Source organism: Artibeus jamaicensis, unplaced genomic scaffold (genome assembly GCF_021234435.1).
Source record: "Artibeus jamaicensis isolate MK-2021 breed Jamaican fruit bat unplaced genomic scaffold, CSHL_Jam_final scaffold_36, whole genome shotgun sequence".
Lineage (NCBI taxonomy): Eukaryota > Metazoa > Chordata > Mammalia > Chiroptera > Phyllostomidae > Artibeus > Artibeus jamaicensis.
The window spans coordinates 763,960-779,270 of record NW_026522041.1 but is presented as its reverse complement, the minus strand read 5'-3'; the positions used below and the strand labels follow the sequence as shown (position 1 = coordinate 779,270).

General features: G+C 48.1%; 1 protein-coding gene across 2 annotated transcripts; it reads right to left on the bottom strand.

Annotated features, from left to right (window-relative positions):
- Positions 1-9,201: 9,201 nt before the first annotated feature.
- On the bottom strand, positions 9,202-13,134 carry LOC119064222 (uncharacterized). 2 transcript variants are annotated; one of them, XM_053657138.1, is made up of 2 exons: positions 12,983-13,134; positions 9,202-10,189 (listed from the first exon to the last, which is right to left on the bottom strand). In XM_053657138.1, the coding sequence occupies exon 2, from the start codon at positions 10,055-10,057 to the stop codon at positions 9,362-9,364; it is 696 nt and encodes a 231-aa protein (XP_053513113.1). In that variant the 5' UTR covers positions 10,058-10,189; positions 12,983-13,134; the 3' UTR covers positions 9,202-9,361. The 2 variants fall into 2 exon arrangements, with proteins under 2 accessions (XP_053513113.1, XP_053513114.1); XM_053657139.1 differs by having other exon boundaries at positions 9,202-10,036.
- Between the last annotated feature and the right edge of the window lie 2,177 nt (positions 13,135-15,311).

Genomic DNA, 15,311 nt, shown 5'->3' with positions numbered 1-15,311 from the left:
AATGGAGGTTTTGGCTCCCAGCCCTATGTAGAAGGGTGGTCTTGGACTTAAACATAACCAACAGGATTCTGTAATGTTGGGCTGGGTGTAATTAATAAACGGGAAGATCTTATCTAATAGTTCTAAGGTGGGTACACCTTGGACGTGAGGTCTCTCATATAGGTGATCTGGAGCAGGGTGGAGTACCTTATGTTTTGTTTCTTCCTGGTCTTCAGGCTCTTCAGGCTGGGTTGAACCAGGGGTCGCTGGTCTATCTGATTGTGGAGGCTGAGAGGCCCTTGGAGTCTGCATTGCTGTGGGCCCCCTGGAAGGTTTAGGTGGCTTGGGTGGTAACCCCTCCCTGCGCCTCCTTAATAATGGCCCCCTACCTGTTGGTAACTTTCTGACTGTAAAAAGGTTCCTGGGTCAGTGCCTGATAGGTACAATCTAAGTCCCCAGGTTCTGCCTTTGAACCATTCAGGGTCGCTGGGGTTTAATACCGTAAAGATGGTGGGGTTGCAGTTATTTATGGCACAGTCTTTGTTCCACCCTTGGCTGGGGTCTTTCCCTATCCTTGTAATATTTAGATGTTTTTCTTTTCCTCCTCCAGGAGTCCAGTACCCCTTCAAGACAATAATTTCACATCCCCAGCTCCTACAGTAGTAGTCGTCAGCCCCCCTACAGGTTCGTGTCCACCTCTGGGGAGGTTCTGGGCATCCATATGCCCCTGAATAATATAAGTTCTGGTTCTTTTGAGAGGTGTCACAACCGATCCATCCTAAGGAGTAGGATGAGGGCAGGTCGTCCCCTAGAGGGTCTTTGCTGCCACCACTATGTCTATATCCCAGGGGTTTGTTGCATATCTCGTGTCCAAATAATTTGGAGAAATCAGTCTTGAGGGTGATGGTGGGCACGTTGGGCAAGGTGTAGTTGGATGCAATGACTGTCCCATCTGTAGTTCTAATTAGTGCCCACTCTTGCATACCAGCGCTGGCTCTTGCAAGTAGGCCAAATAAGAGTCCTATTCTGGGGAGAAAGTGAGCCTTAATGGGTTGTTGGGATTCCTGGTGACTCTCCATCATCTTGGCTCACTGTCTCGGGGCTCAGTGGGCTTCACGTGGGAAAGGTGAATCCAATAGGTTTTTCTGCTACTCGTACGGCCGTCGGGGTGCTTAACAGTACCTGGAAGGGTCCAATCCACCGTGGCTCTAGGTTACCTCTTCTGTGGTTGAGGATGTATATCCACCGTCCAGGGTCTGGTAACCAGGACTGAGGTGCGCGGTTCTGCGAAGCTTGGGTCCTGAGGTCACGCACTTCCCTCCTGATCTTCTGCAAAGCCTGTAAGGACTTTAGGAAATTATGGTTAGAGATTTCAATCTCCTCCCGTGCCAAGCGGGGAATAATGGGCACAGGTTGTCCAAAGAGGATTTCATAGGGGGTCCATTTGTTAAGGTAAGGGGTGCATCGTGCCCTAAGCAAGGCAAAAGGGAGTAGCTCAACCCAATTCTCGCCGGTTTCTTCTTTTAATTTTATTATTGTTTCCTTTAAAGTCCTATTCATCCTTTCTACTTGTCCTGAATTCTGACGTCTATAAATGCAATGTAATTTCCAATTAATTCCTAACCTTTGAGCTAATTCCTGGGATATCTTGGAGACAAATGCAGGTCCATTATCTGATCCTACAGCTAAAGGAAGGCCATACCTGGGTATGATTTCCCTCAACAAGACCTTACATACGGTGGATGCAGTCTCCCCCTTCATGGGGAAGGCCTCCACTCACCCTGAGTAGGTGTCTACTAGGACCAATAGGCATTTGTATCCTAGCCTCCCAGGAGTCATCTCAGTAAAATCAATTTCCCATAGATCTCCAGGGGCTTTTCCCCTGTATCTTACAAAGGTGGGTAATTTCTTGTTCTAGGCATTTACCTTAGTGCAGGCACTGCACCTGGAGACTATAGAGTGGATAATGTCCTGGACTTGGGGTCCTGAGTAGTATTTCTTGATAAGTTGCTCAAATTTGTTCTTCCCTAGATGGGTGGAAGTATGTAGGTCCTGAACTATTCCTCTAACTACTCACTGGGGTAAATATAGCCTAGAATCTGGCAATTCTATCCATCCCTGGGGGTTCTTCTGTCCTCATTGTTTCTTTCCTTCTTCTTCTTCTTCTGGGACGTAGCTAGGGTTTGCTGGCAGGGTCAGGGGCACCACAAGGGGAAGTAAGTGTGGTTGCTTCCTTGGCAGTTGAGTCAGCGAGGTGATTCCCCCTTATGACTGGGGACTCTCCCTTCTGGTGTCCCTTGCAGTGAATAATTGCAACCTTGGAGGGGAGCCAGATGGCATCGAGGAGGGCCAAGATTTCATTTCTGTTTTTGATGTCTTTTCCCCCTGCTGTCAGGAGGCCTCTTTCTTTATAGATTGCACCATAGATGTGGGCTGTTGCAAAGGCATAGCGGCTGTCTGTATAAATGTTGGCTGCTTTCCCTTCAGCTATTTGTAGGGCCTTCGTTAACCCTATGAGTTCTGCTTTCTGTGCAGAGGTCCCTGGGGGCCACGTCTCTTGCCATAACACTTTATCTTCAGTGGTTACTGCTACTCCAGCATATCACTGCCCGTCCTTGATAAAACTGCTCCCATCTGTAAATAGGGTTAGGTCGACCTTCTCATATGCCTGGTCCTTGAGATCTGGGCGGGAGCCAGTAACTGTTTCTAATATCTGGCTGCAGCTGTGGATTAGGGTTGAGTCTGGTATGGGCAGCAAGGTGGCAGGGTTGAGGGCTGTGGTTTTGAGGAACTGCACAGCGGGAGGGTTCAATAACTGGGCCTGGTATTGAGTCAGGCGAGCGTTGGTCAACCACCTGTGAGGTGGTACTCGGAGCACTTGCTCTATATAGTGCTCCTCTATGACCTGGATGTCTTGTCCTAGGGTTAGCTTGCTGGCTTCCTTGACTAATACTGAGGTGGCTGCGAGAGCTCGCAAGCACGTCGGCCAGCCTGAGGCCACTGGGTCAAGTTTCTTGGAGAGGTAGGCGACAGGTCTTTTCCACAGCCCTAACTCTTGACTGAGTACCCCAAGTGCTACCCCCTTCTTCTCTGCTACAAATAACTGGAAGGGCTTGCTCAAATCTGGTAATGCGAGAGCAGGGGCAGCTACAAGGGCCTCCTTGAGGGCCTGGAAAGTCTGTCTCTCCTTTTCTGTCCATATGAACTGGTCTTCCTTCCCCTTTGTGACCTCATGGAGTGGTCTGGCAAGCTCTGCAAATCCTAGGATCCATAGTCTGCAATACCCCACTGCCCCAAGGAACTCCCGTACTTGCCTTTTGGTTGTTGGCTCTGGTATTTGTAGGACCGCCTGAATGCGTTGGCTGGTTAATGCTCTCTGGCCCCCCTACAGAGTGTACCCCAGGTAGCTTACAGTTTGTGTCACAATCTGGGCCTTCTTTGCAGACACTCTGTATCCCTTCTGCTCTAGGTCTCGGAGCAAATCTATGGTGGCAGCCTTGCAGTCCTCGGCCCCGTCTGCTGTAATCAGGAGGTCATCTACATACTGGAGCAGGGTCATCGTTGGATGGGTTACTCGGTAGGCCTGTAAATCTTTGCTTAATGCTTCATTAAAAATGGTGGGGGAATTCTTAAACCCTTGTGGTAGACTTGTCCATGTATATTGCCCTACTTGTCCATTTTCTGGATCATTCCATTCAAAGGCAAATATTTCTTGACTTTGTGGGGCTAAGGGTATGCAGAAAAAGGTGTCCTTTAGGTCTAACACTGTGTAATAGGTGTAAGTAGGAGGTAAGGAGCTGAGCAGGGTGTACAGGTTTGGCACCATTGGGTGTATACTCTCTACCCTGAGGTTTACCTCTCGCAAGTCCTGAACTGGCCGATAGTCCTGGGTTCCCAGCTTTTGAATGGGCAAAAGGGGGGTGTCCAGGCCGACTGGCAGTTCTGCAAAATGCCTGCCTTAAGTAGACGTTGCAGGTGTTGCGCAATCCCCTGTGGTGCCCACGCTGGCACTGGGTATTGGCACTGGGTATAGTACGGCACCTAACAGGTGTTGCTGTACTGAGGAGTTGCACTAGGACAGGAGGCTGGTGTGTGGCTAGCCCAGGGGGGTTAGTTTCTGCCCAGACCCCAGGCACTAATGCCTGTAAGTCTTCTGGCACCCCAAGGCCTGCTCCCTCCTTCTCTGGGGCTGCGGCTAGGAGGTATTCCTCGGACAAGGGGACAGTCACTTCTAGGCTCACCCTAATGTCTTCCTGGTCACTCAGGGCACCTCCTTCCGGCTTAAAGGTAATAGTGGCCTGAAACTTCTGCAGTAAGTCCCTTCCCAATAGTGGATATGGGCAGTCCGGGATTACGAGGAACAAATGGGTGATGGTTCCTTTCCCTAGGTCGGTGATCCTGGCGGTGGCCCATGGGTAAGCTTCCGCCTTTCCTGTTGCCCCGACTATTTTGGTGGTGGCCTTCTGAATTTGTCTCTGCGGCTGCTTTAAATCGGAGAAGGCAGCTCGCGTGTCAACTAGGAAATCTATAGGCTTTCCTTCAACATTCAAGGTGACCATGGGCTCTTGGGAGCCAACAGAGATGGAGCCCTGGCCCCCTCAGTCGAGAGTCTGGAGCAAGACCTCTGGGCCTTGCTGCCACTGCCTTTGATTGGCAGCTTTCAGTTTTGGGCAGTCCTGCTTCCAGTGTCCTTTCTCTTTGCAAAACGCACACTGATCTTTGTCCGGCGGGTGCCCCCGCCCCCTCCGCTGCCCCCCTTTTCCTTTGGCTGGGGGCTTCTGCGCCGCAATCAAGATCTGTGCTACCTCCTTCGCTCGCCCTACCTCTGGGTCATCCCTATTAACATACATCTTCTGAGCAATTTCCAGGAGCTTGCTCCTATTCTCTTCCTCAAAACCCTCTATCTTCTGTAACTTTTTCCTTATATCCAAGGCTGCCTGCGTCACAAATGCTATGTTGATGAGCCTCCTATTCTCTTCTGCCTCAGGATCTAGAGGGGTGTAAACCCTGTACGCTTCCATGAGTCTTTCTAGGAACACTGAGGGGGACTCTTCCCTGCCTTGAATTACTTCACTAACTTTACTGAAATTGGTGGGCTTCCTGGCAGCTGCCTGTAATCCTCTCAATAGAGCCCGGTGGTATTGGAGGAGCGCGTCCCTTCCCCCAGAGGTGTTGGGGTCCCATGCAGGCGGCTGGGTGGGTAAGATGGTCTCTAATTCTCTCCTCCCTGCCGCCTTGTCTCCCTCCCTCCCCAGCACTGCTTTCGCTGCTTCCATGATTATTCTATCCCTTTCTTCTGAAGTAAACAGGGTCTGTAAAATTTGTTGGCAGTCATCCCAAGTGGGCTGGTGGGTTCTGAATATGGTTTCAAGGAGGGAGATTAATCCCTGAGGTTTCTCAGAAAATGGTGGGTTCTGATGTTTCCAATTATATAAATCACTAGTACATAAGGGGACATAAATTAACCTCGGGGGTGCCCGGGGTGGCGCATCTGGCCCCGGAGGTGCCTCCCTGAGTGGTACAATGGCGGCCCCGCCGGGGTGTGGTTCCCCCTTCTCTCCGAACGCCGCTCCGCTCCGAGTGTGCGGAGGGCTGAGGGGCTCATTTTCCCTTCTCCCTGTGGTATCGGGCTCCTCCTTCCGATGGTAGGGTGGAGGGGCATTCACTGGGTCGATAAGGTCCTCCGGTGGCCCGGTCAAGACAGGGTATAACCTCTGTCTACCGGATGGGGGCGTGGAGGGCTGCTCAGAGGCCATCTTATTGCATGATTCGCACCGTCCTCCCTGCGCGCTCCCTCCCCCTGCAGCTAGGCAGATAGCCCTCCTTCCCCCTCCCTGTTTGTTCCCCTGCATGCATTTCCTGATGTACCCAGGCTGCTTGGTGGCTATGTCGACCCAGATATCTATATACAGGTACTGGTCAGGGTGGGGCACCCTGTACACAGTGGCTCAGACTGCAAAAAATATGGACAGGTCAAACGTCCCTTCGGTGGGCCAACCCACATTAAATGTAGGCCACTCTATCTGGCTTAGTGTCCTGAGGAACTCAGGATCTGGTGGTGGTCCACCATAGCCGTTTGCGCGCCGCTGGAAGTCCGAGAAGTTGTTGAGTAAGCAGTCTTGGGGTGTGCTGGATCTCAATACCGACCCGCTCTGCCCCCATCTCTGATGCCTGTAAGACCTTCAGGAGCTCAGAAACAAGAATCACAAACAAGACACAAAAGCAAAGACCGATGCAAACACATCCGTTACAATACAAACACACACAGCGTGCCACGTGAGCCAAGCCAGGAGGGCCTGTGCCGGGAGGGAGCTTGCCAGACGAGAGCTCTGCACAGTGCTGTGTAAACCGAAAGTAATACCTAATAGTGACCGGTCACATTTTCAGAAACCAAAACTACACCCAGTACGGCGTCCAGTCTGCTGGGCCCCTGGGTGGACTCGGCAGCGTCCCGCCTACCACCTCAGGGTATCGCTCTAGAGCCCAATACCAAAGAGGATCCTCGCCACTGCAGTTACTTATTCAGCTGGAGCTGTCCCTCCGGCTTCTGACCCAAAACTCCTCCAAGGGAGATCTCGCTAGGGCCTCCAAAATGTGGCATCCACCAACGCAAGCAACAAATGGTCGGAAGCTTTCAGGGGTTTAAGATGGAACTTTATTGGCCAAAGCTTTACCTGCGCAGGGGAGAACTCTCGGGGTGTCCGGAGACACGGTGCCAAGATGGCTGCAAATGAAAGTCGTGCCTGGCGCTTACAGCCTAGGGTTTTTATTGGGGTGAGCAAGCAAGCAAGCAAGCAAGCAAATACAGAAGCAGACATAGCTGTTAGCAATTGGCTATCTCGAGAGAACACACATGGCTATGCTCTCTGCTTGCAACAATGGATACTTTTCTGCAAAGACAAGGTCATGCAAAGACAAGGTCATGCATAGGCGGTTTATCTTGTTCAGAACTCTTTGTACTTTCTGTACTTTCTATCTTCCTTGCTGAGGCAGTCTGGAGCCTGCCTTGGGTTCCTCTTGGCTACTTTTATCTAATTCCGGGCCTAACACAGGGACAGTCCCCAACATAAGAAATCTTGGCAGCTGCAAAGAAAGTCCTGCAATACTTGCCAAGGGGTCAGCCTGCCACAGGCAGCTGGGACTCCACACAAGGTCCTCTGTGCCTTCTGGTTCCTACTTAGTCCCAACTGAATCGCCAAAGTGTGTAACCGGATGCAGGTCAGCTGAGACTCCAGCCGAGGTGCTCTGGGCCTTACCAGAGTCCCCATTTTACCATCTGGAGTCATCAAAAACTGTAACTGAACACACGTCCAGCTTCCTGCTAGTACGAAAGCCAATACTCGAGAACTGGGAGCTGATATAAAGGAAAATATCATTGGGCCGTGTGTAAGGCACACCCACATTTATGGCCAAAACTTTAGGAAAACAGTCTTTCATAGATAAAACTGATTATCATATTCCAGTTTATTATTCTCCATCTGGGTGTTGTTTTTGCTTTCTAGAGTTACACTCTTTAACACATACGCATAAATATAAGAATTAAAAACATTTATATAGATACGGAATTAGTACTACCCATCTCTAATGCGCATCCTTATTTTTCCCTCAAACATTTGGGCAAAAAAGTGCACAATATGCACTGCAAAATTTGGGAGTTTTTTTAGATGCTGGCCATCTGGAAGTTGGGGGACTCGTGCCACAAAGTCGACCTGCACATCTCATTGGAGGAAGAGCGTTTTATAAGGACAGAGAGGGGAACAGAAAAAGGTGTTCAAAGAAGGTTGAAAAGTTCTATACATGCAGATGAACACATTCTATTCCCAAAAGGATGGTGATGGACTGATGTTTATCATCTTGATTTATGAGGAGGTAGCAGGTGCCGCAGCCCGCTGCGGCAAGGGTGGTCGTGAGGCTGAGCGAGGGACTGAAATAAAGGAGAGGACCAAATGCTCTGCTGGCATAAGGCAAGTTTATTGCGCAGTCTTCTGGCTTATATACAATCTTGGATACAAAGGAGAACAAAGGAGAAGCCTTCTGGCACGTAGCTCACTTCCTTGACCTACAAAGTTTATCTCTTCCCTTAGAGTCCGGACGTTCCCAAGCTAACATACTTTCTTGGTACATGATGCACAGGCCAAAGATATGAGTTGCTGGGAGAGGCGGCTAGTTTCTCAAGGGGTCAGAGAACTGTTACAACCCAAGATAGCCCCGAGGCCGGAAACCAGGCCCAGTCACCACACCCGCAGTGCTAGACCCTATCCTCGATCCCTCACAGGCCTCTTGGGCTCCAACATCTCCCCCTTTTTTACTTTATATAACATAGTGGAATTTCGTTTTTGGTCATATCCAATTTTTGCCGCTTCAGGTCGACATATAAGTCGTTCATTTGGCTTACAAAAACTCGAATAACACAGGGTATCAGCAAGAGGATCAAGAGTATAAAGATTCCAACACCAATCCAATTATACATGAGCTGGTTAAAGGTAGGGAACTGCTTAGCTAAGGCTGACAGAAAATTCTGAGCGTCTCGAGCAATATCGACATCTATAGGGGGTGCTACTGTCAGGTCTCGGATTTCCTTGTGTAGGGCAGCAAGATCTAAGGAAGTATTGCAGTTATGCCAAATACCTAATAAATGGTTACGTATCTTATTCCAAGGAAAAGTGGTAGAATTGTAAAGGAAGGGGGTAACACAAATGTGAGAAAACATGGCATGACACTTCAATGAGGACCGAACTTCAAGAGAATTCAGTTCTTCCCCTACGACTCTGACGGTGTCATAGAGGGCATTCAACTTTTGTTCTATCTTCCGATCCCAATCTTCCTGAGTCTGAAAAGCTACAGAAATATTATGAGACAATTCATTAACAAAATTCGCTGTCTGAATTCCTTCTGTTAGGGCAATAGTAGCCGTGGCGGCCGTGGCTATAAGAGTTATAAGGGCAGCTATTCCTGTAATTAGCATTCCAACAAAGCGTTTGGCGCGAGCTAATATAAGTTCATTAGCTGCTCGAATGACAGCGTAACCAGGATCATTGAACCAGGGAATAGTGAGGTTAACAGGAACAAAAGAAAAGGCGGGCTGTTTAACAACAGCAAAGGCGCTTACATTCAAGGAGGAATTAAGACAATTGGTTAAAATGCAATCGTGTCAGGTTAGATTATACATGGTATTCTGAGCAAGCTGCAAATTCCCTGCAATAAACGCGAAGGGGTCAGGTACACAAGCTATGACAGATACATTTTTCTGGGTTCCGTCTATGGAGATAGCGTCTTGTGTTCCTATATGCATCCAAACTACTTGTCTCTTGGCTACGGTGACATATTGGAGGGAGGCGACAGCCTTCCAAAGCATAGTCTGATAGGTCCGATTATTCTTTGTCTATATTCCATACAGCAGGTTCATGGGCCTGTAGGTCCCTTCTCGGTAATCACTCCAGTCACAAATCCCTTGATCACAAACGGTATGGTTGAGATGACAAATTCTCCATGCCGGGCCCCACTGGCTCTGAGAGGGCGTTCTTTGCTTGCATACCGGGATGTCAGGAGGAGGGGACCCCTGGCCAATAGTAGTGGTGCTCACATTTCTATGAAGATAAAGCATGTCCACACCCCAGTGAGGTCCATCAGTGAAATTACCATCCCAATCAGCATATCTGGAGATAAGAGTACAATTTCTTGGGGTCGAAGAAAAGCAAATGGGTTGAGTAGTAGACAAGCCGGTATAATTATACTTAGCTGACACGGGCAAGATATGCCTGGAAGATGGCGGGCCTAAGACCTGGGTATTGTTCACATATACAGGCACAAAATCATTGTCCTCCCTAGTAACTGGATGCAGGACGGGAGGATTGGGAAGAAAGGCCCAGTATTCTTCAGCCTTCACTTGAGTTTTCAGTATCCACAGGAGGCTCAAGATCAGCGCTAACCGCTGGAGTCTCCTCTGGGCTCTCCAGTTCCTCAGTAACATGACCGCGAGTCTTCTCTGGAGCTTCTTTATCTTGCTCTTGGGCATGGCGGACACACCTCTCGGGCAACCACCGTGGGTACTCAGCGTCTGTGGGAAAAACACAAACATGCCCTCGGCCCCAAACTAGTACCGGGTCAGGGCCATGCCGAGACCCATCTATGGGGTCTTTCCAAAATACTTGAGGGTAGTGCCGCATGCGCGGCCCCCAGTGTCTGTCCTCCGCAGAGCGCCCATCCGAATCTAAAGTTAAGAAATTTAAAACAAATAAGGAATGAGATACAAGCAGTTTTGGAGAGTGGGGGCTATATCATCTCCCCCCTTTTAGTTTAGTAAATTGTTGTTTGAGAGAAAGGTGCGCTCGTTCGATGACTCCTTGTCCTTGAGGGTTATGAGGGATACCTGTTTTATGAAGGATTTGAAAGGAAGTACAGAAAGAGGTGAAGGCTTTACTGGTATAGGCAGGGGCGTTGTCGGTCTTCAAAATTTTGGGGATACCAAGTACTGAAAAGCAAGATAGTAAATGAGAGATTACGTTGCGAACGTTTTCGCCTGATAAAGGGGAGGCAAAAAGGAAATGAGAACAAGTATCAATAGTGACATGTAGATATCGAAGTGTGCCAAAGGAGGGGCAATGTGTAACATCCATTTGCCAGAGATCATTAGGCTTGAGACCTCGGGGGTTAACACCAAAATGGGGCACTGGAAGCAGCTGAGAACAGGTGGAGCACGACTTAACAATCTGTTGTGCCGCCTCTCGGGTAAGCTGAAATTGATACCGAAGAGATCGGGCAGATTGGTGGTGAAGGGCATGGGATTGTTGAGCACCTTGCTGCTGCGAAAGAAAGACGTGAGTATGGGAGTCTGCGAGCGCATTCGATGTCATCAAAGGTCTTGGAAGAGATGAATGTCCCCGAAGGTGACCAACAAAGCAGGGGGCTTTTCGCTGTCGAAGCAATTGCTGGATGGAGTGGAATAACTGGAGAACCATACGATTAGAAGTTGTGATTAAAGGGACAGTTTCCAAAACAGTTAATGCATGGACAATATATTGACTGTCAGAGTAAAGATTAAAAGGTCCAGGGATAAGGAGGAAGGCCTGATGAACAGCAAAGAGTTCGACTTCTTGAGCAGAATTGGAGGCGACCTGCCAAACCTGGGATTTTTCCGGGGTGATTAGAACAGCGCGTCCATTAGATGAACCATCTGTGAATAAATTGACGGCGGAAGTCAAAGAGATGAGGGAGAGATTTCTGGGAAAGATAAAATGGGCTTGAGAGGCGAAATGCAAAATCTTGTCTTTCAGGAAATGATGAGAGACCTGTCCTGAAAAGCCTTCAAAGGCCAATGGAAAAGAATCATTCGTGTTCATTAGCCAGGAAAACTGCTCGGAAGTATATGGTATGACTATAACAGGAGGGTCTCGTCTTAAGATTTGGATAGACACTTTGCGTCCCTGCTGAACTCGCTTGGCTACCAACGAGGCATAAGAGGCAAGCGCCTTCTTTGGCGTTGCTGGGCCGTGAATCCACTGGAGTACCCCATGCTGGTAGAGAGCTCCTGTCGGGGCGATAGAAGAAGGTATTATTAACAAGGACCAAGGTTGTGAAACATCACAGTAAGACAATTGGGCGGACTGAAGAGCGTCTTCCACCAGTCGTAGGGCCTGCCGTGCGCTCGGGGTGAGCACTCGAGGAGAGGCAGGACTGGAATCTCCGTTAAGTAAAGTAAAAAGAGGCTTAAGGTTGCCGGTGGTAAGTTTCAAAGATGGGCGTATCCAGTTGATTTCTCCTAGTAGGGTCTGAAAATCATGCAAAGTCCGTAGGTGAGAAGTATCAATCTGCAATTTTTGAGGCGAAAAAGTTAGGGGCTTAAGTTGGTATCCAAGATAGGAGTAAGGGTAAGCATTTTGGATCTTATCAGCTGCTATTTGCAGACCGAAAACGGCTAAGTCTTGTTTCATCCTAGAAAATGCTAAAATCAAGAGGTCATGATTGGAATGCGTTAGCAAGATATCATCCATATAATGAATGACTAAAACTGAGGGGAACTCATCTCGTGTTCCCTGAATAGCTTGTTGCACAAACTTCTGACACAAGGTAGGACTATTAGCCATACCCTGAGGCAAAACTTTCCATTGAAATCTTAACATTGGTTCCCGAAGATTAGTGGAGGGAACACTAAAAGCAAATCGCTGACAATCAGAAGAGAACAGTGGAATAGTATAAAAACAGTCTTTTAAGTCAACCACAATCTTATAAGTAGATGGAGGGATGGCAGCAGGAGATGGAAGTCCAGGCTGCAACGCACCCATGGGGAACATGGAAGCATTTACTCTTCTCAAATCTTGAAGGAGCCTCCACTCTCCTGACTTCTTTTTGATAACAAATATAGGAGAATTCCATGGTGACGTGGAAGGTTCAATATGTCCGGCAGCAAGCTGCTCCTGCACCAGCTTTCTAGCTGCCTCTCATGTTATTCCAAGCCTGCGAGCAACTTCAGACCTAGCTTGTCGCTCACAGCTCTCGTGATATTCAGCAAGCCATAACAAATAATCACCCCCAGTTAACACTGCCTTACACATAGTTTTCCAATCTTGCGGGGGGAAGAGCAAGGCTCGCGATAGTTTCCATGGTAGCAATGGTGAAGGGGGGCGTAGCCCCATATTGGGCACAGGCTAATTTTAACTCCTTCAAGGTCTTGTAAGGAATAGGCTCATAATCTCGCCACTGTTGGCCCTGATCATTCTGCCTCTGAAGGACAGGGAAAATCTGTCTCTCGGGGGAGAAACCATCTATTGACTTCCCAATCTTCCTCCAAGTATTAATATTAATCGTTCCCTCTATAGGAAACCAAGGACATACTTGTTGGACAAAATCCACAAAACGATGGATTTGCCCCTTAGAGGTTGTGACACCTCGTCCCCCTTAATAGGGTGCACAATACTTGTTCAAACAACTCCCTTTCGGAAGAGTGGGAATTCCCCATTATTATGCTCTCCAACACCGCTCCCTGCTACTTTCACTTTTACCTTACCGGGCCCCCGTAGCAGCGGTCCTCTCGGGATCTCAAATCCTCACGATTCTGGACTCTTCAGGTCCCTGTTCCGGGCGCCACTCTGCCGCAGCCCGCTGCGGCAAGGGTGGTCGTGAGGCTGAGCGAGGGACTGAAATAAAGGAGAGGACCAAATGCTCTGCTGGCATAAAGCAAGTTTATTGCGCAATCTTCTGGCTTATATACAATCTTGGATACAAAGGAGAACAAAGGAGAAGCCTTCTGGCACGTAGCTCACTTCCTTGACCTACAAAGTTTATCTCTTCCCTTAGAGTCCGGACGTTCCCAAGCTAACATACTTTCTTGGTACATGATGCACAGGCCAAAGATATGAGTTGCTGGGAGAGGCGGCTAGTTTCTCAAGGGGTCAGAGAACTGTTACAACCCAAGATAGCCCCGAGGCCGGAAACCAGGCCCAGTCACCACACCCGCAGTGCTAGACCCTATCCTCGATCCCTCACAGGCCTCTTGGGCTCCAACAAGCCAGAAACTACCCAGAACCATCTTCTGGAGAACAGGCCCTTGTAGCACAGGCTTCCCCAACTAGGCAAGTTCTAGAAACCCATCTGAATCAGTGCACCAGCTGGCACTGTTGTGAGAGGCTAGATTCAAATTCAGTGAATTTTTTTTAAGTAAGTCTCTTTCAGTGTGTTTTCCCAGTTCCCGATGGGTGATTTACAAAGGCACCTGCCCTCACGCCTCTGAGTGTTCAGCAATTTTTGACCAAAACAGTAAGACCCCAAACTCCTCACGTTCCCTACTCACCTGATCTATCCCAAGTCACATTTATTCATTTCTCTGAATGCAAAAAGGTGGAAAAACATTTTGCCAATGTGCAAGAGGTGAGACAAAAAAATGGAAGAAGCACTAAAAGGCACCAATATTGATGAGTTCGATAACCGTTTTCCGTAGTACAAAAAAGTCTCAATAGGTGTACTGCATCTAATGAAGAGTACTTTGAAGGTGACTGACGTTTAAACATGTAAATGTAGAAAAACCTTTACAAATACATTCTAGGTTTTATGGGTCTCCCCTGTAGTCATCCAGGATCCAAATCACTGCTACACTACATTTTCTTATCTTCACCTCATCCTGCCTCCACAGTTGAAGGTGAGCAAGCCTCCCAGAGCTGGGATGCCTGAAGGTCGGAGTCTATATATTTTCCATTTTTACACAATTTTAAGCAAGATCAGGGGGTCTAAACCACATGGCCAGCAATATGCTGGGGGAGGGAAGGTTACTCTGGGGATGAGATCATTACTTTCCCAGTTTTGCCCACTGCTTGAGGCTTTCTGCCCTGGTGACCTTTCATATCTGGCCTATTGCCCTTGTTCTGCTCATGTCTGTCTAGCTGCCTACCACATTCCTGTCTCAAGAATTCTTGGCCCTGAATCTTTCAGGGAAAAGAGTTGTAGAGTCTCTTCTGTAGCTTCTTCCTGCTGAAGAGGGATGACAGAGATCCTTGCTTTCTGTCAGAGGAACGAGGCCTGGGCATGGAAGGAGGTTGAGATGGTGTCCAGAGTCAGCAAGGGGTGGTATTCTCTGAGTACAAGGAGGGCTTGTTGTACCCCAATGGACACAAACTGTGTCACAAATCTCAATACTATGGAGGCAGAAACTATAATGACAAGAACTATGATGAATGGTTCGATGGAAGGAAAAACCTTTTACTTCTCAATAATTCTAAGTGAAATGATGAGAGGAAAAAATGAAGTATTAATTTTGAGGGCTATTTGTGAAAGCTAGAACATTTTAGGGTATTGTTCAGTTTACAGGTAGCAAATAAAACTGGAGTATAATATTCACAACTATATATTATAGTCTACTAATGCACAGTTGCCCCCTACAATCACCTTAATTTTAATCACAGAGCCAGATTAAGGGCAATTTATACTGCCTTATTAAATTATCTGCATAAATGTAACAAGAATAGCATTGACCATATAGGGTCTCTGGAGTCTTCTTTGCTGAAATCTCTTATGGAATCCACAGGTTGAGCTCTAATTAGGCCCCCAATGCAAAGGAGCTCAGCCACCTAATTGCCAGCAGACTTTTCCAGAATACTGTGAGTTCAGGTCAATTGCTGAAGTTCTGCAGGTCCCCCATCATGTCTTGATGTTCTTTTCAATGCCTTCTTCCACGAAAGGAACGTTTGCTTTACCTGGAAAGATGGCCATGACCATGTGAATAAGCAATGTACCATGATGTTTCTCCATAGGGTTTTCATTGCCTTCCCAAGTCAATCCTAATTCCTTAAAGCTTTATGGTGGCAACCACAGTCTGCACATGTCCCTAAACGTGACAGTGCAGT